The sequence below is a fragment of the Ananas comosus genome, linkage group 16 (assembly GCF_001540865.1).
Source record: "Ananas comosus cultivar F153 linkage group 16, ASM154086v1, whole genome shotgun sequence".
NCBI classification, from domain to species: Eukaryota; Viridiplantae; Streptophyta; class Magnoliopsida; order Poales; family Bromeliaceae; genus Ananas; species Ananas comosus.
The window spans coordinates 6,982,229-7,009,300 of NC_033636.1; the positions used below are offsets into that span (position 1 = coordinate 6,982,229).

Genomic DNA, 27,072 nt, shown 5'->3' on the forward strand with positions numbered 1-27,072 from the left:
GAGAAAAATAAACCACAAAGTACTAAATTTATACATTTTAAATTATAAGATACTAAAATGAGAAAGCGTGAAACCATGTGGGGGTATTTGAAGTTTACCCCAAATTATATGGACTTAGTCGCAGCATTGAATTAGTGCAGGTACTACGCAGCCATTTTACCGTTTCTTGCTTCTCTCCTCTCTCTCTCTCTCTCTCTCTTCTCTCCACTCCATCTCTCTCTCTCTCTCTCTCTCTCTCTCTCTCTCTCTCATCACGCTACCTCGTTCCTCGATTCTGAAAAAAAAAAAAAAAAGCTTTTGGGAATCGATCCAACAAATTCCAAAACCCTACGGAGACCTATTCTTTGGTAATCCTTCACGCTTCCGATTTTTCCCTTTTTTTTTTTTTTGAAATTTTTTCTGCCTCGATTTACGATTCAGAGACCCTACTCTTACTTTATCCGGCTATATTTCGATTTGAATCTGCAAGGAAGTTCGAATTTTGGGGTATATTTGTGCGATTCAACACTGTTTCATCATTTGATTTAGTTTAAGATCTTCAGCTATGTGCTTCATTTTGTAATTTTCCTTTTGTGTTGTTAGATCGATCCATTGACTAGTAATTTTAAGTTGGTTTAGTGTTAATTTGCTTTGCAGCATAGATTGAATTGGGCGGCGCAAGAAGGGAAGAATTAAAATGGGGTGCTAAGATTTGGATTTGTTCTTCTTCTGAAGCCTACTTTATTATTATTGTTGTTTTTTAGGGTTTCGTAGTTGTGGATCAACTTACTTTTGGATGCATGCAGTTAGAGGAATCAAGCGAGGTTTGAATGTAAAATCTCATGAGAATGAGAATTGGACTGAGCTATTTGCTCATGTGGAGCTCATCTACTACAGTGGGATAGCAAAAAGTTTCAATTTGGAGTTACTTAAATCGATGCTCTGAGAGAAGGGGAAATTTTGTTGTATAATGAATGAAAGGAGCTGTAATTTGGGATAGTTCCAGGCTTTATGTTCTTGTCTACTAGATGCACTATTTTTATAAGGTTGGGAGTTCATGGTGTTATTTTTCGACGATTATTGATTGATTCGGTGAAATTTCCATGTTGTTTCACAAGTACGAAAAATGGCATCAATTAGAAGAAATACAGCAATATTGCAGAGAGACGTAGTGGCGCAAAATGGGGAAGAATGTGTGGATAATTCGCCTTCGCCCAAGTTGCCTCATTCTCGGACCCACTTGGCTTTGAGAGGGTTAATGAATTCAGTATTAGGTTCTGTAGATTCTGTTCCGGTTTTGTGTAGACTAAAAGCTGCCTGTGCTGGTATATTGTTTCAAAGACATTCTCGGACGTCAGAGAGGTCAAGATCGAAAGGAATAAGCTGGAAAAGGATTTCTTTCCATCTTTTTATCTTCTTTACGATCGGGAGTTTCATGGCTTTTACACCATTCTTTTCAATTGATGTCTCTACAAATTTTACAGCTGAACACGAGCGGTTCCCTTTTGAGCAGGATATGCCAGCTGAAAGTATTCCGAGGAGATCACATGAAGTGAAAAAGAATGGTTTTATGTTTGATATACCCAAATTAGAGGACCGATCTAGTGCTACAATATGGGATGTAGGAAATGAATCTTTTGATGCCTCGTACACTGTGCCTCCCTTTAACGACTTTGACTTTGTTGCCAGAAAGCTCCTTATTATTGTGACACCCACATATAATCGGCCTTTCCAAGCATATTATCTGAATCGTCTTGCTCATACACTGAGAGCTGTACCACCTCCTGTTCTCTGGATAGTTGTGGAGATGCCCTCACCGTCCATTGAAACAGAAAAAATGTTGAGAGCGACTGGTGTCATGTATAGACATCTCGTTTGCCGGCATAACATCACGAGCCCAAGAAAGAGTGTTTCTTGCCAAAGAAATATCGCACTTTATCACATTGAGAAGCACCGTCTCGATGGTATAGTATACTTTGCCGATGATGATCAAATTTATTCGGTCGACCTCTTTGAAGAAATGCGGAAAATCAGGTAAATGATTTTTTATATGTTTGCCTTTGTAATATACATGGTGTGCTGGTTGTTTTAAACTAGCCAATTCTTTGTAGAAGAGTTTCTTCCAATTTGATCATGGCATAACAATACAATTGTAAGACTTCCTGAAACAGCCTTATATCTTGACAATTGCGAATTGTTCTTGTGATGCAAATATTAAAGACAATATCTTCAATGTGTCAGTAGTTCTTAGGGCATTATGTAATTAACTGTTTCCTAACTTCATGTCATGGTCACTTCAATACCTAGGCATGTTCTGATGGAGCTTTGAATGGATATCAATACCTAGGCACGTTCTAATGGAGCTTTGGAATGGATAATTGGATATAGTACTTTTTGATACATAACTTAGGGCATGTTTGGCAAAGCTATAGAACATAGACCTGTTGCAGAAGTGTTGTAAGATATAGTGTTGTGCTATTTAAAAAAAAACTATAAAATGTTTGGTAACTCTGTTATATAAGTTTTGTCTGTAATTGAATGTTGTTTAATTAATATTTATCTGAAAATTATTGTGGACTGTTGTAAATTGATAAAATACTATCAAAATATTAATATTAATATTTTCTAATAAAATATATTTACAATATCTAGTATAAAACAAATAATTTAAAAATAACTTAATCAAAAATATTCTATTTAACTTCCAATATCCAAATAGTCTCAATATATGCATGATCACTAAGTAAATTATACATGAATGTTGTCCAGGCCCATTGCCGACATTGTGCGCCCCACCTCTGTAGAATCTGAAAAAGAGGGAGGACACATGGATTTGTGCTTCTCACAGTTCACCTAGAGGAAGAGAATATTAGGTTGCATGTTAGCAAACTGGCAAATCTGCAAATTAGTAAATTAAAGGAACATATTAAAATGTAACAAGAAACCTCTATAAATAGTAGGATTACACTTTTCTCATGGCAGTATGAACCAATTATACCTTTGGATGAAGGGCTCTGCAGCCGCCACAGCCTGGAAAGAAGAAGTCGACGACAGCAAGCTTGTCGCCGGTGCTCAATAACGGATCTACGAGATCCTACACCGATTCAATCTCCTTCATGTTGGGTTGAAGCCCCTTCATCCGCCATTTCATCGCCTTCCCAATACATAGACTCATTTGCAATTCAAAGTTATCACAACCAAATTAATCCAAATACCGACAAGACGATTTAAGAATTTGGGGATCAAATCCTTATTTGGCAAATGAAACCCACAAAAGAATCAAATTTGGAAACGGAAATTGAAGGAGAAAAGGACCAAATCAATTAAATCCTCTTCCAACAGCACATCCAAAATCTGGAAAAGCCATAAAAAATTGCATCTTGTGACATCAACAAACCTGTACAGGGAGGAAGCAGTGATTCTCTTTATGGCTTTTCCTCTCCGATCCCCAAAACCAATCTTCCACCGTGAAACCCACCACTCCTACACAAACCCTCCTTCTATGGTCAATCCCTAGAGAGGGAAAACAACGAGAGACCGCAACATGGAAGGGGCTTCTTTTACGCCCTGAAACCCGTAGAGATGGCCCATAGGGCAAGATGGGGCCCCCTTTTGCTGCAACCTCCCAAAATCGAAGCTTTTGACCGAGATCGAGGAGAGGATGGGGAGGAGACTTTGGAGAACGACGAGGGGGAGGAAAGGGTGGATAGTGTCCGGGGAAGGGGGAGAGAGGGGAGAAGGAGAGAGAGTGTGTGTTGTGCGTCAGCCACAATAGTATGGGTTCCCAAGCTTTTGCGGTTCTACTTATAGATTTCAAAATGTACCCATTACTTCCAATCAGGGGAAAAAAAATGTGTTTTGGCCCAGCAAAAGCTGGGCCAAACTGGTACATACATCTTTCCTTTCTTTTGTGATTTTTAACGAGAATTAAATTTTAGATAGTTGTGTATATCTTTAGGATTTATATTTGCCATTTCCAAGAAAGGATTGTAGTGTTCAGTGATGATGAGAGTTCTAAGTGATAATGTAGGATGTCTAGTTTTCATCGACAAATCAACTAGAGACTCTTTGATTGATTTACTTCTTAGAAATATACACGAATATATATGTGCAGTTATGTCTACGTTTGTATTTTTTTTTGGCATCTATATGGTTTATTTTGCTCTCTCTCTCTCTCTCTCTCTCTCTCTCTCTCTCTCTATATATATATATATATAGTCCAGCTACAATCCTCTTATGAGGACATGAATAGTGCATAATATGGACTTTTTAGCCTTTGGATACGTAGGGTTTAGTGAGGTCGGTGGAATAGTATTTGATTCAAGGGCGAAAAAGTCTATAGTATGCATTATTTATGTCCACTTAAGAGGACCATTGCTGAACCATATACATATATGTTTTATGTATATGTGTATACATGCCGTCTCTTCTGTATCTTGACTATATTGTTAGAGATTTGCTTTGTCAGGGAATCTCAATGATGTCTTTTCAGTATTTGTTTGGTATCTATGCACATAGATGCCTAATAATGGTTCTATGATATGGGGATAGACAACAAAAGCATCGTGCATATTCCTGATGAAAAGTTCATTCATGTTGTAAATAGATGAAAAAAAAAAGGCTTTTCCTAATACCATTTGAAAAGAAAATGCTATAGATTGATGAAAAAGAAATAGTTTTGCTGATCCCAATTTTGGTACTCCTAATTACATCTTTTGTTTCACATGTGCCACCATTAATGCACTACTTAGAATGTGTAAGTTGTAGGTTTTGTTTTTGAACACCTCGAACCGCTTCACAAAGCCTTAAAACCCTAAATCAGTTTTAATTTCTCAACTCAGGGCTTAAATATTCTTATTGTAATAGAGCTACTTATGTCACAAATAAAGTGTAATCGATCTTGTAAGCACTATTTCGTTAACTTATGCTGAAAAGGTCCTTTACATACAGTGTTTTCTATTATTTTCTTTAGCTTATTTCTTCTTTGCATCACCATTTCTTGCTTAGATCTTTCTTATGACCCCTTCTTTATGTGACAGGCGCTTTGGCACATGGCCAATTGCAGTGCTCAGTAAAGCTAGAAAGAGAGTATTACTACAAGGTCCTCTTTGCAATGGGAGCCAAGTTATAGGATGGCACAGTAATCAAAGGAGTAGGGTTCCTCGTAGATTCCACATTGGCTTGTCGGGTTTTGCATTTAATAGCACCATTCTTTGGGATCCCAAGAGATGGCGGCGCCCCACTTTCGAGAACATCAGAATACACAGCGCCGGAAAGGAGGGTTCTCAAGTAAGTTTATTTGCTTTATGTGCCCCAGTTGTAGGTTTCCTTCGTCCTACTGTACTGATATACGAGACACATTTTCAAGTAAATTCTGTAAATGTGCTGGGCTATAAGCTCATCAACGAGGGCAATGCTAAGTTGCTAACAGATTCCAATAGAATCGTATAATTTATGCTGGGAGTAACCCGAACACTTCATATCATCAGAATTCTGTGATTAACTGTCCTTTGGTAATCACCTAGTGCGCTCATCCTTTCATCGTCGATTTTACTACCTTACACTTTAAGCTATAAAAGGTCTGAATGTGAAAGGGGTTATAGATATGTCATTATGCAATCCGATAATCATAGAAAAGCTTCCTACATTTTTCACCAAATATTTCACTCTCTACGCCATGTTTGTTCGTTCAGTTTAATAAAATTATCGCTCAAACTCAAAATTATGTCTTTTTTTTAAATCTTTTATGCTATTCTGATTTCACTGCCTCTTCCTTGCCTATTCAATTTAACCTAGCTGGAAGATAACCACTCACTGGCGTGCATGCAAACGAACATAGGCCGTTATTGCTATGGGCAAAAGAGAGAGGGGGCTGGTGTAGGGACCTTTTTGAACTTTTTGAAGAATTTGATGATACATCTGTGAAGTGTAAGCAAGTAGAATAGCACTACTTGAACAGAATTAAGTTGTTCGCCGAATTTAAAAGGATTCCGCAGAAAAAGTGCTTAGAAAGAAATTTAATGAGAAACTTGAAAGTGTGGGACTTGCAAAGTGCTAGGATTTTCCTCGATCTCTTTTAAGTATACATGTGTCAACTTCATCAAAGTTTACCTTTCATATATTTTTACTGAAAGTATGTGGCATACCTTTCTAACATGCAAGACAGGCATAGTATTTGCATAATTACTTGTTATTCTAGAACCAAGTTTGACACGTGTGGCACTTGGATTAATATTATTGCTAATCCAAGTTTGAACATTATTTCTGCTGTCCGTTACGGCAATGTTGAGGAGATGACTTTGGACCTTTTTGAGCGAAAGGTACTCTGATGAATTGAGCCTACAGCCAAGCGATGGACTTCCTCAATGACGTTGTGATCGATGAGGGGACTAATGTTTCTATTCTCGCTATAATTAGACTTAAGAGCCATGTGTTGCAATTACGTCAATCCAATTGCCCCCTTACCTGATAACCAATAAGAGTAACATGAGTATGTGTTTACGTGCAGGATAGCAAGTTTGTCGAGCAACTGGTTGAGGACGAGAGCCAAATGCAAGGTTTAGCAGACAACTGCTCTAGGATTATGGTTTGGCATCTAAATCTGGAAGCTCCTCAACTTAACTATCCAGTAGGATGGTTGATGCAGAAGAACTTAGAAGTTGTTCTACCTCTAGCACAATAGTCATGGAGTCTCCCCCCTAAATGCCGCCTTCAACTTGCTTCTTCCGATCGTATGACGAAATATCTCCTCCTCTCTCTACATGAGATTTATGATAGATTTGTTACCGCGCATTGCTTCAAATGGAGATTTTCTCAAGATGGTTAGAGGAAGCAACTGATTCTTATTTCATCGGCGGGTTATGTGTGGCGCTGAGAGGCGTATTTGCCGACACAGTTATTGTATAATATTCTTTGTTTCAGTTTTTATTGTTATTATTATTATTTTTTTAGACTCCAAATGTCGTCTTCAATTCTCTCTGTTTCTTTGTATTCTTCCTGTAAACGAAAGCATTCTCGTGCAGTTTCTATGTTCTTAAATCGTTTTTTGGTGACATTCACAAGCCTTTTGGGTTATTTTGGTGAAGCTGTATCTCCTGTGCATAAAAAAATTGAATTCGTTGCTCCTGTTTGGATGTTCGAGCTATGCTATTCAGATGTTTGAACTTTGAACAGCATTAATCGTAAAAGTTACTGTAGCTGAGAATATTGTCCTTCCTCTTTTCTTTTTCTTTTTTTTCACAACGAAAAATATATATATATATATATATATATATATATATATATATATATATATATATATATATATTTTGAGAGATAGGTAGCAGGCTATCCGTTTTATTTATTTTATTTAGAAATAAATTTAGCTGAAAATTTGAATCAACTAAAATTCGAACTTGGGACCTCGCGTATCAACCATTAAGCCTTTTGTCACTTGCTCTAGAGAGAGTCAGTAAAATCAAGTATATATTGATTCCATAATTTTACATTTTTATAATATACAAAGCATTTGCAGAAGCACGAAAATAAACTATAAACGGGAGCTTAACAGGTATCGTCATTGCTTAGAGCAGTACATTCATGTTTCTGGCTACCTCTTTCACATTCAGCTATCTAACCCCTTGAAGAAGATTTTGGCAAATTAACTTTTTAACTCTTTCTTCTTTTTTTTTTTTTGGGTAAATTACACTTTTGGTCATCAAACTATGAGGCGTGCGGCACTTCAGTCTTCAAACGTTAATTTGATAATTTCTGACTTGAAATTTTTAAACTGTTGCAATAAGTTCCACAACCTAATTTAGTTAGCTAACTATTGATAAATTACTGATATATATATATATGATCGCATCATCAATCACAATAAATACTTTTCCATTACTTCTACATCAACAATTTAGCAATATTCAGCTAATTAAATTAGCTGTGGGATTTGATTAGAGTCCGAGTTAGAAATTATAAACACAATATTCATTTTTAATTAATAAAAGTTACTATAATTTAAGATTAACTGCGTCGATATGTCCGAGTGGTTAAGGAGACAGACTCGAAATCTGTTGGGCTCTGCCTGCGCAGGTTCGAATCCTGCTGTCGACGTTTCAATCATAATTTTATTTTTTCGTTTTGATTTAAATTCTTTAGATCAATTTAAACTAGTTTTTATTTCATCTAAGTTCCTTAGATCAATTTAACAATAGTTGTTTACTTATGTATTTTAAGTTCCACCTAAATTCCTACGAGTTCTAAATTTTAATGTTTTGATAAGTAATTAAAATCCAAAGCCCCAAGTTTTCAAGTCTAGTCCACTTAACTTGAAAATTTTTTTTTATTTAATAAAAACAAAAAAATTATAAGACGCATCTCATTTAGATAAACAACACATTATCATAGTCAGATATTATTAACACTGCTCTGATATTCAAACTGAATGGCTTCTTAGGGTGATCACAAATACATCTCATTCAAGAATCTATATTTACAATTTCCTCTCTCTCTATATATAGTTTTGTGTTGTGAGTGATACACTTTGTATCTTATTAAACTACTAGTTAAAGAATAACACAATGTAGGGTTTAGCAAGGCAAGTTAGCTCCTGCACATGCCAAGCAATGTTCCACAAGAACATAACAAACTTGCACTTCAAAAAAGTAAACTTCAAGATCTTTAATAAGTTGCTTTCCTCATATCATTACAAATGATTCTTTGCTTCTCAACTCAAACTTGGTAGCTACAACAAATCCTTTCCATGCACATATAAATCTCACCCCCCCAATCTTTCCCCTCCCTTGCACCAATGGTGCCGAACCTCGACCTCGTCCTCCTCGCGCTCCTCCACGGCTCCCTCATCTCCTGCGCCCTCCTCGTCGGCATCTGCCTCCTCCTGGTATGCCTCCTCGTCGCCTCCGTCCTCCTCCTCGTCGCGTTCGCGGCGTTCGACATCCACGAGAGGCTGCAGTCGGTCACGTGGCTCCTCGACGCCCTCAAGGTGAATGTGGAGATCGGCGCGGTGCTCGTTTTGTGCATCGTGATCGGGCGAGCCATCGGCGCCCTGATCGATCTGCGACCGAGGCTCGGTGTCGTGGTTTCGGAGATGCGGGTGTGGGCGAGTCGCCGATTGGATCAGCTTAAGAATTTGACTTTGGTTTGGGGAACTCAGTATCTGAGAATTGATGCACATTAGGGTGGATCCTGGAGCATGAGAGTGCATTTCCTGCAATGAGGATTTCGCGCGGGAGGAAATGGTAACAAGCGAATCAAATATTACCACCTGACATGGATACACATCAACACCGATATCTGTGTGAAATTTTTACTTGAAATTACTACAATATTATTGTGATATTTCAATGTGAATAACTAGTTCTCAATTTTACATGAATTTGTCTGAAATATATATATAGAATTAGGCTGGAATATTATCAATAGCACTAAGCTATTGATGTTATTAGGTTTTTATCCATTGGATTGAGAAATGTGCGGTTAGTATGATGTGGGCCCCCTAAAGTTGAGTGGGTGGTTGGTTGAATCGTATAATCCCACGAATAAAAATAATCAAAAAATTAAATCTAACAGTGAAAAACTCAATAGCACCAAATCCTTGGTGCTATCAATAGTATCCCAGTTAGACTATATATATATATATATATACTAAAAAACACAAAACTAGCATACCTTGATGAGAATTGTAGGGATATATAACACAATTGAATATTCTTAGCTTGTTTTTTTACCTTTTCTTTTTTCTTGCGTCATATATGTATGATAAATGAATTTATTGAATTTGCTATTNATATTCAATAAATTTAATCAAAATCAGTCAATAAATAAATAGCAAATTCAATAAATTCATTTATCATACATATATAACACAATTGAATATTCTTAGCTTGTTTTTTTACCTTTTCTTTTTTCTTGCGTCATATATGTATGATAAATGAATTTATTGAATTTGCTATTTATTTATTGACTGATTTTGATTAAATTTATTGAATATAACTTGCCCATAATATACAACTCTTCTTTTGAAAGACACTTTGGTCACTTCCAAATTAATTAACGGTCCCTTGTGGGATTTTGATGTGTTAGTCAATGGGCCAGGATTTTTTTTTATTTTAATCCTTTAAAAATTTTTAATTGACCAAATGGACGTTGTAATCTATTTTGTCCAACATAGTACCGGATTGAAAAATAACTCAAAGATGGTAATTAAATTATTTGCTATCTTTGATACAATTGAGAAGACGGTGAATGATTTACCGTCTTCTCATTATTTTTAAAGACAGTAAATAATCCACGTCTTTTTCTTAAAATCCATATAATTTTAACCGCCGGATAAAAATTCTAATAATTTTCATATAACCTTAACAACATAAAAATCCTCACAACTTATTAAGAAAAGATCAACAATAACAATATGAAAACGGACCGTGAGGTCGGCAAAAGGATAGTTAGTTGGCGAAATAAAATTTTGAAAAGATTTTTTTTGGCAAATTAAAAATTTTTACAGAATTATTATTAAACGAAAGAAAAGTCCGTCGATGAACGTCGTACTTTGAATAACGTGCCTGAAGTAGTTAAAATCCTCCCCTCAATCATTGACAAATTAGAAATAACACTTTTTCCTCCACTTTGTCATTATAAGAAAGGACTAAAATTGGATCCACAAAATCATCTTCATGTTGAATATCTAATATTAGGGACAAGTGCATGGATTCGAATCATACCAGGACAGAAAATAACAAAATCTAAAATATTTTTAAATTAAACCGATCAGAAATAATCATAACTGACTAAATAATCGACTCAAAATAGAGAAAGAAATATACAAACTTTTCAAAAGTAATCTAAAATTGCAAATCTGGGGCCTATAACAATTACATTTCAATCCCAAGGGGTTAACTAGTAGATCTCTAAAAGTTGTTTCCGAATTAAAGTTGCACGTTGAAAACAGATAGCCGAGCAAAAAGTTATAGTCATATAAAAAAAAATTTCGAACTGTTTGTAAAATTTTCCGAACTTAAATGAGATTTTCAAGTTTGTCCATAAATTCTAATGCTAAATAAGCCTTATCATTTATAATTGGGTTGGAAAAATATTCTCAAATGTATAGTATTTTTATACCTAAGGATACTAATTTAAGAAAATACAAAAGATTAATTTGTGCTACTCTTGGGACTAAATTTTTATCCCAACAAATTTTCACTATTCCCAGCTAAATATGGTGGGGATAAGAGGAAAAACTAAGATTCCTCTTAGGTTGTGTTGGATTCGAGAATATCTATCTCCAAAAGCAATAAAAAATTTTTTGTCAAAAATAGAGAATTTAATTCTAATAAGTGTTATCTTCAATGTATTTGACTGGAAATTATATATGTTATTTGGTATAGGACAATATTGCAATTCCACCAACCATGCACATAGAATTGCTTCCTTAAAAAAAATAATAATAAAGGAATGAGTTTCTCAACCAATTTCAAGTAAGAAGTTGACATCTTTTTCTTCGTTTTTTTTTTCAACTTGAGAAGTAGAAGCAAGATGTTTGGAAAAAAAAAAAAAAAAAAAAAAAAAAGAAGATTCTTCTGCTGTTATCTATAATGTCACCGAACAATTATAATAAATCTCGGCATGTCTGTTCAGACATGCACTGTCCATACATTGATTCGTATCCGATGGACATTTCTTGAACGCGCGTTCAATGTCGATCCATAACGTATATAACTAATTAATATATATTTATTATAATATATATTATATATATATATATATATATATATATATATTTTTTTCATACATATATAATATAAAATAATAAATTTTTTAATTTTTTAATGAATGCATATAAAATTTTTTTGGATAATATAAATAAATTATATATAGTAGAGAATTTTTTTTCTTAAAATATATAAACTATCAATAAAAATTTTACTAACTTTCGTTCCTATAACAAATATAATAATATTTTACCAAAATTAATAGTTTATATATAATATATTAATAATAATATATTTTATGAGCGTTGTCCACACTGTGATCCATATTCTTATTTTTTTTAAGCCGTCAAGTCGTCGTGTCCGAATCGTGCCGTATTCCATGTTTCATGTCATTGCCCGTGACGTTTAGGCTGTAATGCAAAGCTAAAATGGTTTTTTATTATTAGTTCCAGAAATGTAAAAAGTTCTTTCATAAAACTTCTCATTATAGCTATAATAACCAGAAGCCACTAACGATTTTGCACAGAGAAATCAGTTAATAAATTTTAGTGCTGATGAAAGTTCTCATAAGATTGTATTTATGCAGAAAGCTTTAATTGAACCAGTCATTTCAGACGACACTCTCAAATTATTTTTTTTTCACTAATTTCTCACAATTACACTTCTTACCTAATTCAATGTGTGATTACGAAATTAAACTAATGCAACAAATATATTCGATCCGATTAAATTACTTAAAAGTAAAGATTACTGGTGACCGTCTCTATCACAAGTGACAAAAGGTTTGATCGTTGGTATCCGAGGTCCCAACTTCGAAGTCTAATTGCTTTACATTTTCAGTTAAGTTCATTTCGAATAATATGAATGAAGCGGTAAAAATAAATAAATAAAGATTATCAGAAAGTATAGTCGCCCACTAATCAGCGCGGATGCATATATATCTCAGTGGGTCCATTGACCCTAATGAAGATAATGCAAAATATCCTATTTTATGAGTCCACTTAAGAAAAAGGCTAAATTACAGAAAACCCTCCTGTCAAAACCCGTTTTTTCATTTTCTCCTCTTATCATTTAAAAGCCTACACTTTGCCCCCTTGTAAAATGAAAAATGTGCACTTCACCCCGTACCGTTAGGGTTCCGGTATAAATTTTTTTTTATGCCAAAAATACCCCTCCACCCCTTTCCTGTTGCTTCGACGGCTTCCGGGACAGCGCCCTCGCCGGCCTCGCCCTCCTCCACGAGCTCAACCTCCTTTTCGACCGTCCCCTCGACGCCATCTTCCTCAACTCCAACCGCCTCCGCCGCCCCATCCCCGCCGACCTCGGCAACTCCCCGGCCTCCATCATCGTCCTCGCACACAGGGGCAGTCCCGTCCTCCCTCTCCGGCGCCATCGACCTCCAGCAGCTCGACGTCGCGCACAACCGCCTCACGGGCGCAATCCCGGAGGCCATTTGCGCGCTGCCCTCTTCCCTATCGAGTCCGCGGATGAGGAGGAGAGGGAGAAAACGAAAATGGCGAAGGGCAAAATGGTCATTTTGTCACACCGTACCCCCCTGTGCACATTTTTTATTTTACAAGGGGGCAAAGTATAGGCTTTTAAATAACAGGGGAGGAAAGTAAAAAAATGAGTTTTGACATGGAGGTTTTCTGTAATTTAGTCTAAGAAAAACTTTTTAGTTGGATTTTTTCCTATTTAAATTGACCCCACTTTGGGTCCAAGTTGACCTCAGATGGGGTCCAACAAAATTTTGACAAGAATGCAATAGTGAGTCTGATGGCCCACTAATCTTTATTTTCCTTAGCAATAGCAAAAAAGTTAATAAGAAAAAAAATTCTAGGCAGAAAAAATATTAATTTATTTTTTTTATACAATACTAATAACTAGTTCATTTTTTTTGTATATTTTTTCTCTCTTGTATATTGACTCCATGAGAAAAAATTTCTAGATCTACCACTACCACTAATATGAAGGCTAGCAGAGCCGAAATATTTTCAATTAGGATATGTTTATTTTATTGAGAGTGAAAAGAGGTAAAATAATTTTTGACCATCATTTATTTCGTCATAAATTAAATTAAGCTATAGCCCAACTTTCCTAAATGTCATAATTCATTTTACTCTAGCTGGCAGTGAAGTCAATTAGGGAAGGAAAAATAACATAAATGAGAAAGCAAATAATGTAAGAACTTTTGGTAAAACAAATATACATATAGAATCCGACTGGAGTACTGTCGATAGCACCAAGGATTTGGTGCTATCGAGTTTTCTACTGTTAAATTTAACCCTTTGATTATTTTTAACCGTCAGATTATACTATTCAACCAACCACTCACTCAACCCTAAGGGGCCCACATCATCCTAACCATCCATTTATCAATCCAAGGACTAAAAAATCAATAGCACCAATAGTTTTGTGCTATTGATAGTATTCCAACCTAGTTCTAATATAATTTCGGCTTTTACGCATCTATTACCCATCAGATAAACACCAAAATTGGTGGTACTTTTAGCTCAAAACTAGTAACTTTGTACTATACTAAACGACCAGCAACAAACAGTAACTTTTGCAGAAATTTAGTTCAGCGATAAAAGTCAATTTCAACTTGAAAATCAGTTGCGACTTGCCTGAGTAATATTAAATAGCAAAAAAACTGTCCTAGAAAAGACTGCGTCCAGAAAATTTGACATTTTCAAATTTAAAATGGCGTGATAAGTTTGAAATAATTCAACTATATGGACTGATTGGACCAACACAGTAAATGTTCTTGTTTCCCAGTATTAACTTGATTTCTCCCTGCTTTATCATTTTCTTTATTTACTCATATTCAATCCATCCAACTAATGATCTTAACTAGGATATATATGTTTCTATTCCTGTAACGAGAGGGTACAAATATAGTTTGAGGCGGAAATTTGAATAGATTGATCTGAATCTTGCTTTTAGTGATATTCTTGAAAAGGCACATGATGCAGAATACAAATATAGTTTGAGGCGGAAATTTGAATAGATTGATCTGAATCTTGCTTTTAGTGATATTCTTGAAAAGGCACATGATGCAGAATACAAATATAGTTTGAGGCGGAAATTTGAATAGATTGATCTGAATCTTGCTTTTAGTGATATTCTTGAAAAGGCACATGATGCAGAAGAATGATAAATACAACTTATATATAATACAATCCTATTATTATTATTATTATTATCATGCATTGGACTATATTGATCCTGATGTTTTCTGTTCGGCGAAAACTCTGCAGTTAATGACCCCTTCGTCATTGCTCCGCGAGCGAAAGACTAATCCCGACAACAAGCATTTGAAGTTCCTCGCTGACGGCTCCATGCGCTCGGTCTCGAGCTCGACGCTCGCGGAGAAGATGATCACAAGGTGAAGGTCGCGAAAGTCGAGCAGGGCGGAGAGTTCACCATCTCAGGGGCTGATGAGATCCTCAAGGCAATCTTAAGATGAATCATAGCATCTGTCTCTCAAGTGCTTTTATAGCTGTTGCTGTTGGTGTGTTGCCTTACAATACAGTAAATGAGGCAATAATATTATGTCTGTTTGCAGTTTTGCAGTGTTCTGTATCTTTATACTTTTTCTTGTAGTTGACTAAGTTGCTTGTGAATAAAAAGTATAAGACTTTGGTTTGTTGCTTTCTAGTCTCATACGATCTTTCGGATTAGTTGTACTCACACAATAGTCCTTCAGTTCATTCTTTACATGTGTTAATCAAGAAAGCACTTTGGACTGAATTAATGAATGAATCAAACAAAACCCTACATTTTATATTTTATATATATATTAAGAGTAGGTCTTGTGTGGTATTAGGAGCACCAAGACCTCGGTGCTTCTAAACCATTTTCGATGATGGAGCTTCCAAATAGACGATCGGCTCCATTATGCTTAATCTAACGTATTTGAAGTATCTAGAAAATAAATTTTACTGTTTTTCACCTAGCAATCAAAAGAGTTCAAAATCAACGGCTAAATATAACAGCTTATTCTGAGAAATATATCACAAACTGCTCAGGTTTGTGATATATTTCTAAGAAAGATATTGACATAAAACGAACCGCCAATCACAGTCATTAATGAACACCTTCACCATCAGAATCAGTTAATCACAGCAGCAACATCTTGTGATCACCTCATCAAAATTGACAAAAATAATTCAAAAGCCCAAAGAGAATCAAGATGAGAAAAGTTCAGAGCTCAAATTTCGACAATCAACACTTCTCAGTTGATTACATGATTTTCATTTTTTTTTTTTTTTGGTCAACAGCTCAAGATAAAAGTAAACAGATAAGATCAAACTAATTCAGGCTGAGATGATAAGAGCAATCCGAAATACTGCTCAGAAGGACCACCCCATGAAACACCCCCCTCATTCTCCAGGATTAAAGAAACAAAAGTCTTACTATCTGTTTCCTCAATTACCAAGCAAAATAATACAACATGATGCTTCTATCTAATTGTATGAAATCCATACTTATCTAGAGAACAAAGTGATCTCGCTCAGAGCTACCGACTACAAGAGTGGACACAAAGTAGAATTAAATAGCCAGCAAAGAGTTCCACCTCAAACAATACTAATATTTCTTCAGTATATGTTACAAGTTGGCCGCCCAAGGGGGTGACGAATATAATTGAAACTGCCGCTTGCCCTACGAAATAGGCATTCAATGCTTCCTGATGGGACGAGAAAACTCAAAGCATTCAAAAAAGTTTTCACAATCTTGGTTTCTTCTACCTATAGCAAGCATCACCCACCCTCCAGTTGAGCCCTTTAAAACATGAAACAGTGGAAGCAATCTGCATCCCATCTTGAGATATATTTTACATGCACAAAAGAAGATTATATCTCTCCCCTGTAGCCACCCGAACCAAAATAATCCCGCCTCGAACCAGCGATTGCCATGGTCTTTTGATGCTCCAACTTTGGGCAATCCTTAATACGATGCCCGAGCCCACCACAATATGCGCATCCCTTCACTCCACTAGCATTTGTAATTGCATCCTCATCCTCCATCGGATCATTCAATTCCGCCAACACAGGCGGTATTCTTTGCTTAGCTTCTTGAAGGAGATGCTTTAAGTCGAGAAGTGTCGTCTCCGTCTGGTTCTTGTTTATGAACGTTGTGGCGATGCCCGTCTTCCCGCACCGTCCTGTTCGGCCAATCCGGTGCACGTAGTTCTCAATCTCAGCAGGCATGTCATAATTAATCACATGCTGGATATCAGGAAAATCAAGACCCTTGGAAGCCACATCAGTGGCAACAAGTACATCCTTTTTCCCCGACTTGAAGGCCGAGATTGCATACTCCCTCTCTTCCTGGTCTTTCCCACCGTGAATAGCTACAGCTTCAACGCCCTTTAAGAGGAGATATTCATGAATGTCGTCCACATCAGCTTTGTTCTCGCAGAATATTAGAACTGGCGGTGGTGTCTTTTGGAGGCACTCGAGGAGGTATACAATTTTGGCTTCTTGTTTCACGTACTCAACTTCTTGTATGACATCAAGGTTTGCAGCACCAGCTCGACCTACATTGACGGTTACGGGTTTAACAAGGGCGCTCTTCGCAAAGTTCTGTATCTTTTTGGGCATGGTGGCAGAGAAGAGCAGAGTCTGCCTTTGTGCTTTGAAATGATCAAAGACCTCCCTGATGTCATCCTCGAAGCCCAAGTCAACCAGTCTATCAGCCTCGTCCAGTGTTAAGTACCTGCATGATAGATTGGCGACAGAATGATGAGACACGTGCTTGATATTCATATTATGTTGTTAAACTGTCTGGCTGGAAGACTTTAGTAAATTATGGATGTTCTGGGGGCAGAATGTGATAAATAGGAAGCAAAACATAAAGTAACATATCTTTCTCTTTAAGTTAGATCATGCTTTTTTGGATAGTTTGGTGAGCAGATTTTTACTAACAAAAACAATGCAAACAATGTTGAACTTCCATAGTTGGCTTGATTGAAAAAGTATCTATGCTGAACTTATGTGTTGCATTTATTTTTGCTTTGTCTTCATGGATTGTTTAAACAGTGCTTAAGAGGCACCAATCAAGTTTGGATCTCTTAAGTGTTGCTTTTATGTATAATGACCAATGCAGACCTTATGTGTTGCTTTTATATTTTTCTGTCTTAATGGGTTTAAACAGTGCTTTGGAGGCTCCAATGAAGTCTGGATACATTAAGTGTTTAAAATCACTAAGATCCTGTTTGGATGCATGATTATCTTGTTTGGTATATCCCATTGATTTACTCAAGAAATTTACATATTTGATTGATGAATGTGATCAAATGTTTAGAATGAGATCTGATATTCGGACTTCAAGTTATTTTTTCATAATAAGATAAATCACCTCACGAGTGAAATATGCTATCCTACCAAATCATGAACAACAAGACCTTTGAAGAAGCAAAAAATCAAACTCCGTACTTACAATCATACTAAAAAATTCTCATACGAAATAAGTCATCCTTGGATAATTTATTACGACCTAAATGTTTGGGATGATTTATTATTCAATTTCTTTATTTAGGCATCAGTAAGAAAAAGTTTTGGAGCTTTAATGAATTTCATCTTTTAGATAATTTTTAAAGCCCAAGTCTAAATTACTTTGCATGGTCCATATAAAGAGCAGAAAGTCGGAACTTCTGGAAAAATTTTTTAAAAAATTGTGCTATACTAGATATTCAAGTTGACTAAAGATTTTGTTTCATCCCGTACTGTTAGGAAAGGTCTTACACACATTGAAGGCACGATGAGAAACCCATATGAATTACAACATTTTGGCACTAAAGTAGGCACCATTTGGTAGGGTCCTCCGAGGTAATGAATAAGGTACCATTAACTTGAAATTTAGTTTTTCTTTTCTCTTCTCTAATTTCAATCTTCATATGCCTTTTCTAATTTTTACTACTTTTGCTCTTGTAGTTTTAAATATCTACATCTTAAAAGCAACTGTCCATTTTGCACTCATCTTCTAACCTTCTAGATCAATTTAGAACTAGTTCAATTACCTGCCAATCTATAACTCATAGATACCTCAACTCATGACCAAGTTAAATCTAACTCTGTGCATATCAACATTCTAGGTAGATCTAGAGAATGTTTTCGCACATTAAAGGTTGACACTTACTATTTCACAGCAGATTTCCATATCCCTAATATTTGATTTAATGTTATCAGCATAATTAAATGAGGTTCTACAGAATCAGGGATGTTGTTTAGGACCGGTTTAGGTGTATGATAAATCACATCACAGCCAGAATGGAATAAGATCAAGCTCCTTGGTTGCAATCATAAAAGAAACAGCCATACCACACAAGTTATCAGCGGATAAGTTTTTACAACATCCAAATAGGTTCTTAACGTATCCATGATGTAGTCATGCCTACAAAATTTGTTCAATTTTTTCCGTTCATACAATTTTTACATTCATCATACTAAACACTTTATTCTTCTGGTTTTTAATATTTTGTCTAATTGATCAAAGTATATGTCGTGATATCCACACTCCTTCTCCAATGTATCTGATCCATATTTCCGCGCACGCAGCCAAATGACTCAATTTAACCAGAAACTCTCTATCGTAATCCTAAGAAAAGGCCAACATATCAATTTTAAAGTAAAGCACACTAAACCTATAAATTCCTGTTGTTATGCTGAAGCGTGAAGGCGAACCTTGACAGGAGCTACATCACGGGGATTTAAAAGTTCTTCAGAAGAGCTTAAGTTAATTTCGATAATATGATGTTACGGGGATCCAAAATGTTTCATCTGCTCGCTAAGGCAAACTCAAATTTGTTGGAATCTCTCGGAATAATTCTCATAATCGAGAACCTCCACGGGTTCACAAGAAGATTAAGATGAATCTAGCATTCTAGCACGCAAACGCTACAGAAGGGAACGAAAAGGCAAACCTGCAATTGTCGAGATTCATCTTCTTCTTGGCGAGCAAGTCCTTGAGGCGGCCGGGCGTGGCGACGACGATGTGGACGCCCTTCTTGACGACCTCGAGCTGGGAGCGCATGTCGACGCCGCCGATGCAGAGGAGGGGGCGGATCTCCGGGAAGCCGTGGTCCCTGAGCGGGGCGAGGAACTGCTCGACGACCTCGAAGGTCTGGCGGGCGAGCTCGCGGGAGGGGCAGACGACGAGGCCGAAGGGGCCCTCGCCGGGGACGACGGGCATGATGAGCTCCTCCTGGAGGGCGGCCATGATGAGGGGGAGGACGAAGACGAGGGTCTTGCCGGAGCCGGTGAAGGCGATGCCGATCATGTCGCGGCCGGAGAGGACGACGGGGAGGCCCTGGACCTGGATGGGGGTGGGGCGGACGATGCCCTTCTCGCGGAGCTTGCGGAGGACGGGGTCGGGGAGGCGCATGTCGCGGAAGGAGGGGATGGGCGGGGGGACGTCGTCGCCGTCGACGAGGATGTGCCAGCGGCGGCGGAGATCGGCGGCGCGGGCGGGGGGCATGCGGCGGAGGCGGAGCGGCGGCTTCCAGCCGGTGGGAGGGGTCGGAGTAGGTGATGCCTTGGCGAGCTCGCGCACGGACATGAGCGACTTGCGGTCCGACAGGTGCTCGATCATCTCCCGCTCCTGGAGCACCAGCTGCTCCGCGGGCTGATCTCGGGGGCCTCGCGCTCAGCTGGGAGGCCATGGCGAGGAGGCTCGGCTTCGAGGACGAGGAGGGAGGAGCCGCTGCGGGACGGCGCTGGGACGGGGACGGAGACGGGAACGGGGCGCGGCGTCGACGGGGGCAGGGACGGGGGCGAGGAGGAGGAGGACGAAGCGGCGGCGGAACGGGGGGGAGGAGGGATCTGCGTGGAGGAGGAGGAGCTTCTGGCCTCGAGGCGCGGCGCTTGTGCACGGGCACGTACTCCTCGTAGTCGTCGTCGCGCCGCCGTCATCATCTCCGGCGCCGGCACCGGCGACGGTGGAGGGAGCGAGGTGGCAGCCATGGCGGGGAGGCTGCGGGATTGGGGGATCGGGGGAGAACGATGTGGAGAGAGAATGGGAGTCGGGGGTCTGGACCTGGGTCTCTATAATCTCTCTGTAATAGCACCGGCGATGGGTGATGGGTTATTAAACCGAGCCGGATCCGACCCGATTGAAGTCAACGGACCGAGCGAGTAACAGTAAACCTGGGATTTTACCGGACTTTTTCTAGAGTCAAACGGTCCGATTATTTTAAAATAAAATAAACGAAACGATAGTATTTTATCGGGCTTTTTTTGCATTTAGATCCCTGGCAAATTTTTATTTTAAAAATAGCCTTGTCAAAATTTAATTGGCAAAAATGGCCCTGCCACTGCCACGCATAGCGCCACGTCAGCGCCACGCGGGCAGGGCTGGGCCCGTGTGTTAAGTTGAACACGGTGAACCATTCACCGTGTTCAAACACGGTGAATGGTTCACCATGTTTAGTACATATTTTTTTGTTATGTATTTTTTGTATATTGAAAAGTAGAATAAGAAGTAGGGATGTCAATAGGTATGGATATCCGAAATATGATTCGAATTCAAACCCGAATAAATATAATATATATATACATAATTTATTTTTTGTTTGTTTATTTATACAATATATAAAATATTTAATAATTTTTATTCCTTAGATCTTTATCCAACCCAGCGAGTTTTAAAAATCTATACTGTTAGATGAAGATCTAAGGAATAAAAATTATTAAATATTTTATATATTATATAAATAAACAAAAATAAAGGTTTGGATTCGGATAATATTTCAGATATCCATATCTATTGACATCCCTACTCCTCATTCCACTTTTCAATATACAAAAAATAAGTACTATACACGGTGAATCATTCATTCACCGTGTTTAGACACGGTGAATGATTCACCGTATTCAACTTAATACCTTGGCCCCAGCCCTGCCCGCGTCGTGCTGACGTAGCGCCTGCGTGGCAGGAACAGGGTCATTTTTGCAATTTTTATTTTGATAGGGCTATTTTTAAAATAAAAATTACTCAGGGGGCTATTTGCAAAAAAAAAACCCTATTTTATCTTTCTCTTATTAAACAGTTATTCAGTCACTGTATTTAAAATATGGTGACTTAATTATTGCGTTCATATCATTTCTATTTTTTAACTTAGAAATTATAGAACTATAGAAATATATTAAAAAAAAAAAACACTGTGATCTAGTCATCGTACTCATAAATAATGGGAATTAAAGAAATATATTAAAAATACAAAAAGGACGGTAATCCAATCATCAAGTTTAAAACGGTGATTAAATCACCATGTGGAACTTAAAAACCCCGACATGATCTTTTACTGTTTAACGTAGCACTCGCGTAGCATGAAGAGGCTCATTTATATAAATATAAATTTACTGGGATAATTTATAAAAAAAAAAAGACAAAATTGAGGGGGCTCAATGTAAAAAAACCACAAATTCTAATCCTTCAGCTTAGTTTCCTTATTATGAAAGTTATTGGTGCTAGAAACACTTTCTTAAGAACATTTAAGTTTTTATATTTGACCAAACCTAATCGTTTGGTGAAAAATGTATAGAGACCCCCTCAACTACAGGCGTTGGAAGAATGAGATTCCCTCAGCTCCTAAATTTTTAAGCTTTTATATTTAATTAATTTAAGAATTTCATCAAATTTAATGACTATTAGTTATAACTGTTAATTGCCCTAATTTTATTTACCAAAAAACTAATTAAAGTCATCAAATTTGTTCAAAGTTATTAATATGTTTCCTAAACTATTTAAATTTTTTTACTAAAATTTCGTAATTCTAAAAAAATTATATATTGAGAGAGCATCAATCAGAGAGAAAAAAGAAAAAAGAAAAAAAAAAAAAGAGAGAGAGAGAGGGGATCTTTCAAATTGATAAATAGTTGAGGGGGTCTCCATACATTTTTCACCTACAATTTATAGGATCATCCAAGCAAAGAGCACTCAAAAAGAAGAAAAAAAATGAAAACCAAGGACCAACGATTCTACAGAAGTACTGTTTAAGTAGATACATTGGAAGCTGGATATTTTGCTACCGGAAAGCTCACTTTTGTTTCAGCTTTTAAACATCAAAAGCCTTGTTAATGCTTTTCGGTGTAAAGCTGCTGCAAATGCCAGGCCGAGGCTGAGGCCGAGACCGAGGCCAACGATGCATAAACATTGAAACGCATGAAGTTGGTTAAACATGAAAAAAAAAAAAACAAAAAAACAGAAAAAAAAAAAATAATTACAGAAAAAACAAAAAAAATCAGAGAAGGCAAAGGCATCGGAAGATCGCCTGAAGATCATTGCACCTTCGTTACACTCAAAAACACAACCACCTTATCAAATAGTTACACGAATAGGTTTACGAGAAACTGAAAGAAATTCCACTATAACAGATTTTCTTGAAAAGAGAGGTAAATCCAACTTGTAAAGATTTGGGCACATGTACATCAACTTACTGCACAAGATCTGCCGTATGACAAACAAATACGGCCGGTACAAGTATACACTGCAGAGTGCAGTATGAACCCCAGTTTGGAAATTTTTCTTTAAAGGCAGGCAGTTTGAAGGGGCTCCGGAGCGAAGGCTATGAGAGTCCTGGACTCGATAAAAATTTTAAAGAATATGCTCAACTTCTAGTTCTGTACTCAAAAAATAATCAAGCAGGATTGACACAGCTTTGTTGTTTCAACCATTTTGGTAGTTTCTGTCGGGAAAATCGTGAGCTGGGTGTCTAAACTGAGGAACTAAGCATCTGCATCTGCTTGAGAAAATAGATAGGATCAATAATCGCAGATCAGAAAAACTCGTAAAAAAGAAGGAAAATAATTAATGGGTAAAATCCTTCTACCTTGTTCACAAGCAAACTAACTTGCTCTCTGTACATCTCCTTTAGGTCGACAATATCGGCTCGCAGCTCCTCCAACTGTAATTCAATGTTGTGAAAAGAAATGCTTAAGTCAAGCGAAGGTACAAGGAGATATTTTGGTTTTTCCTTTCATACGAAAAGAGGACAAATTAAACTGAACATTTTCAGCTCCAAAGTTCAGACATCAGATCACAGACATGTAAAAAAAGGAATACCACAAAACAATGCGATTGGAGCCACAGAAATTGTGCGAGTCTTGGTGATGAACTAAATAAGACAGATAAAACTGAGAAAGAAGCTTATTTCTTTCTAAACCACACTAAGATAACAGATTCCTCACCCCATGCAACTTGATGTCACTGAAGAGGAATCACTCCAACATGCAAGAACATTATCACAGTATCACCAAAGAAAAAATTTACAGTGAAGGTACTCAAGTGGATTAGTAATTTTCAGAGGCTAGGTAAAATGTGGATTATTATTAAGTTGATTGTTCTCTGGACAAAGTTTGGTATGTGTGTGATTAACTGACAAAACAACAAATTATGATAACAGTGCAAAAGAGCTCGATACCTCTTCATCACGTTCGCCCATAAGCTCAAGTGCTGCAGAGTGGCGCCGCCTTAAAGCATCCAGCTCGTCCCGCAAGCGAGGCAAAACAGCTGCTTCTACCTTCAACTTTTCGTACTGGCATGAAAGAGCTTTTCATGATTATTACGGAAAATCCTAAAGCACAGCAGATCAAGATTCAGAAAACTTTAGTTAGTTGGTCATTACTTTCTCAGTCATTTTCACCAGATCCTCAGCTAGTGAGTTACGGATAGACTCCAACGAGGCCTGTAGAAAGTATAAATTAAAATTGTAAGGATTCCTTATTCCATACAGTTTGATGGTTCAGTCATTGAAAATTTTAAAATGGAAAAGAAAAAGCTCGCGAACACTTTATATATCATAAGGGAAAAACACATGATAAAGTTTTAAGAAAGAAAAGAATGAATGGAAAATATGAACGAAAAAACAACACCGTCAATACTACAACAGAAAACCAGCTTCATCAGGCAATGCATAACGAACTTAACAAAGCACGAAAATTCATGAATCATATAAAACTAGTTCTCCAAGGAGAGCCAAAGGTTTGACCAAGTTACTATACCAGTAGTTCTCAGGAAACACACAATGAAAAGATAGACCTTACTACCTGAAAAAATGCTAAATGAGAATAAAGAGAGAGCCTAGCGATAGCATGTAAAGCAAACAAGATGCATGACAGCATGATTCTTTGGAAAGAAAAAAAAAAAGAAGAGGTATTTACACATCTCTGCCCATGAACAAATGCAGTTTAAATAGATGGGACATACATCAGCATGCACGCTATAACCTATACCTTGATTGGTCCCAAGGGCAAGTGTGCTGATCAGACAAATCCTAGTTGGTTCATAGAATAGGACAGTGATGTGGACATAACTTGTAAGTGAGCGAGTTTCAAATAAGATGGAAAACAAGCCAGCCTAGCGCTTTTTCATACAGTAGAATCGCGCAAAACTATATTTCCATTTTCTGTTTACTCTAGCTCACTATATATACAAATTGTTTTCGGAGGAGCTACAGACAAAGAAATTTGTCCATTTCTCCAGAAGAAAACTGCAACATCACATCTTTCTCTACTTGATGACCTTCAAAATAAAAATAATAATGTTGCATACCAGGCGCGACATGTAAGATTGCAGTTCACCATCCTTCTGACGAAGTGCAGCTTCGAAAGCATTTGGTGTCATGCTTTTGAGGAAATATTGGGAAACATTACTTTCCCCGGACATTCTCCTTTCAGACAGGAAGCCATCAGACGAATCCAAAGATGCTTGCAAGAAAAAGCTTTCTTCAATGCTATTCAGACTCCCAGCACTTGAAAGTTTTCTAATGGGGTAGTTTCCTTCAAAGGAGAAAGAAAAGAAAGAAACAAAGATGAGCAGAAGAATCCAACTAAAGGATCAAGAAATTCAATTTCTATAAGAAATTGCAACAAATGGACATGAAATTACTCGTTAGATCTTGATTGACAACTTTAGGTGCTTCACGAGTAGCAACTTTTTCTAATTCTTCTCTAGCACTTCTTTCCCTTTCAAGTTCCTGAAAATATAATTATTCAAAAAGTTGATGTTGTAAATGTTGAAACACATACGTTCATAACTGATTATGGATCAAAAGTAAATCAAGACTGTTCAACAAAATCATAAGATAAGATGGTGCATAATTTACTTTTGATCAAAAGCAAAAGCAGCAACTGATTTACCTCACGTCACTGAATTTTTGTAGGGATATATAGAAATTAAAAAGTAATTGTCAAGCGTTAGGAGAAATGAACCCAGCCAATGAATTACTAACAAGGAGTAATATCTCCAATGAATATCAATTGCTGCCTACGGCAGCCACCTGCTTCTTCATAAAGAGAAAACATGTTTTGGAAGAGCTTTTAAGATGTTAGTCTATGATGTGCTGTCATCACTACAACCCATACACCAAATTACGGCTCAACAAGGGAAGACTAATGGAAGCTATTGCTACTAAAACGGGAAATCATATTTGTGGAAGCGGCATTACAAAAATATCTAAATTTATAGGCAAGTTATATTTTGAGGCAAGATGATGTCAACCTTCTCAAGAAGTTCTTTTGACCCTGTTGCTTCTTGCAACTCCTTTTTGTGCTGCGTCCTAAGCTCCTTAATTTCATGTTCAAGTTGTTTAGCCCTACCTTCTTGAGTTGCAGCTTCCTCTTTTATAGCTAGATATTCTTGCCTACTTTCAGATGCTCGCTGTCGTTCCTTTTCAAGAGACCGACTCAGCTGTGTTTGCTCTGTTCTAAGACATGTAATCTGTGAAGAATAATATCAATAATTAGATAATAAATTCTTTGAAATCCAAATATGCCTGCAAGAAAACAAATGGAGAAGGAAGAACCTGGGTCTCTAAAACAGTTATTCGAGATGAACTTTGAGATAGACGCTCATTTAGAGATCGCTCTCTTTCCTCTGCTGCTGCAGCTTTGGCTTCTGCCTCCTGTCAATTCAAGTTAAATATTGTTAGAGCCTCCACACATCAGTGTCATCAAAGGGTACCGAAATATGTACTTAACAATGGACAAAACAAAAAACTTGTCGAAAACTAAAAGTGGCCCTCGCAATGATATCAGCACTTGTTCTAGAGTTGTAAAATTGATGCATTTTCTTCAAGCCATACGACACGTTAGTTTCATGTTTTAGTCTCACATATCGTTAACTAGCGACATCGACAAACAATATACAAACACCGAAATAATTAAGGAAGAAGCAAACCTGGAGGCGAGAGTTGAGAGCCCTCTCTACGCCAGTCCAAGCTTCTGCTCTCCGAGCAGCTGTCTCCTGTAAAGTTTAAAAATTACTATAATCGGCTGCAATTCGGTATCATAAAAATGCAAAAACTACAAAAAGAAATATTATATTTATATTCATAAATGGTGCATAATATGCAAAAAGCTAAAAGAACGATATGTGTTGTGGGGGG

The 27,072-nt window shown here is 37.2% G+C and overlaps 3 protein-coding genes and 1 non-coding gene across 8 annotated transcripts in view; 2 read left to right on the top strand and 2 right to left on the bottom strand.

The window, feature by feature from the left end:
• LOC109722327 (probable glucuronosyltransferase Os01g0675500) lies at window positions 225–7,112 on the top strand. Of its 5 annotated transcripts, none has more exons than XM_020250347.1 (4): window positions 225–347; window positions 619–2,013; window positions 5,019–5,268; window positions 6,488–7,112. In XM_020250347.1, the coding sequence occupies exons 2-4, from the start codon at window positions 1,106–1,108 to the stop codon at window positions 6,659–6,661; spliced, it is 1,332 nt and encodes a 443-aa protein (XP_020105936.1). In that variant the 5' UTR covers window positions 225–347; window positions 619–1,105; the 3' UTR covers window positions 6,662–7,112. The 5 variants fall into 5 exon arrangements, with proteins under 5 accessions (XP_020105936.1, XP_020105935.1, XP_020105937.1 ...); XM_020250346.1 differs by having other exon boundaries at window positions 637–2,013; XM_020250348.1 differs by having other exon boundaries at window positions 744–2,013.
• On the top strand, window positions 7,989–8,070 carry TRNAS-CGA. The gene has a single exon. It is a non-coding gene; the product is annotated as a tRNA-Ser (tRNA).
• On the bottom strand, window positions 16,083–20,594 carry LOC109722535 (DEAD-box ATP-dependent RNA helicase 35A-like). Its single transcript, XM_020250628.1, is given in 3 exon segments — window positions 16,083–17,405; window positions 19,612–20,321; window positions 20,323–20,594. Coding segments are annotated over 3 exon segments (1,602 nt in total). The 5' UTR covers window positions 20,350–20,594; the 3' UTR covers window positions 16,083–16,540.
• The window catches only part of LOC109722534 (golgin candidate 5), an 11,659-nt gene continuing 7,521 nt past the window's right edge, over window positions 22,935–27,072 (bottom strand). The window contains exons 12-20 of the mRNA XM_020250627.1: window positions 26,865–26,930; window positions 26,491–26,589; window positions 26,187–26,405; window positions 25,575–25,662; window positions 25,239–25,465; window positions 24,313–24,372; window positions 24,109–24,222; window positions 23,518–23,592; window positions 22,935–23,427 (exon numbers count right to left, since the gene is read on the bottom strand). Of these exons, the coding sequence (XP_020106216.1) occupies window positions 23,401–23,427; window positions 23,518–23,592; window positions 24,109–24,222; window positions 24,313–24,372; window positions 25,239–25,465; window positions 25,575–25,662; window positions 26,187–26,405; window positions 26,491–26,589; window positions 26,865–26,930 (975 nt within the window). The 3' untranslated portion in view covers window positions 22,935–23,400. The remainder of the gene's footprint in view (window positions 23,428–23,517; window positions 23,593–24,108; window positions 24,223–24,312; window positions 24,373–25,238; window positions 25,466–25,574; window positions 25,663–26,186; window positions 26,406–26,490; window positions 26,590–26,864; window positions 26,931–27,072) is intronic.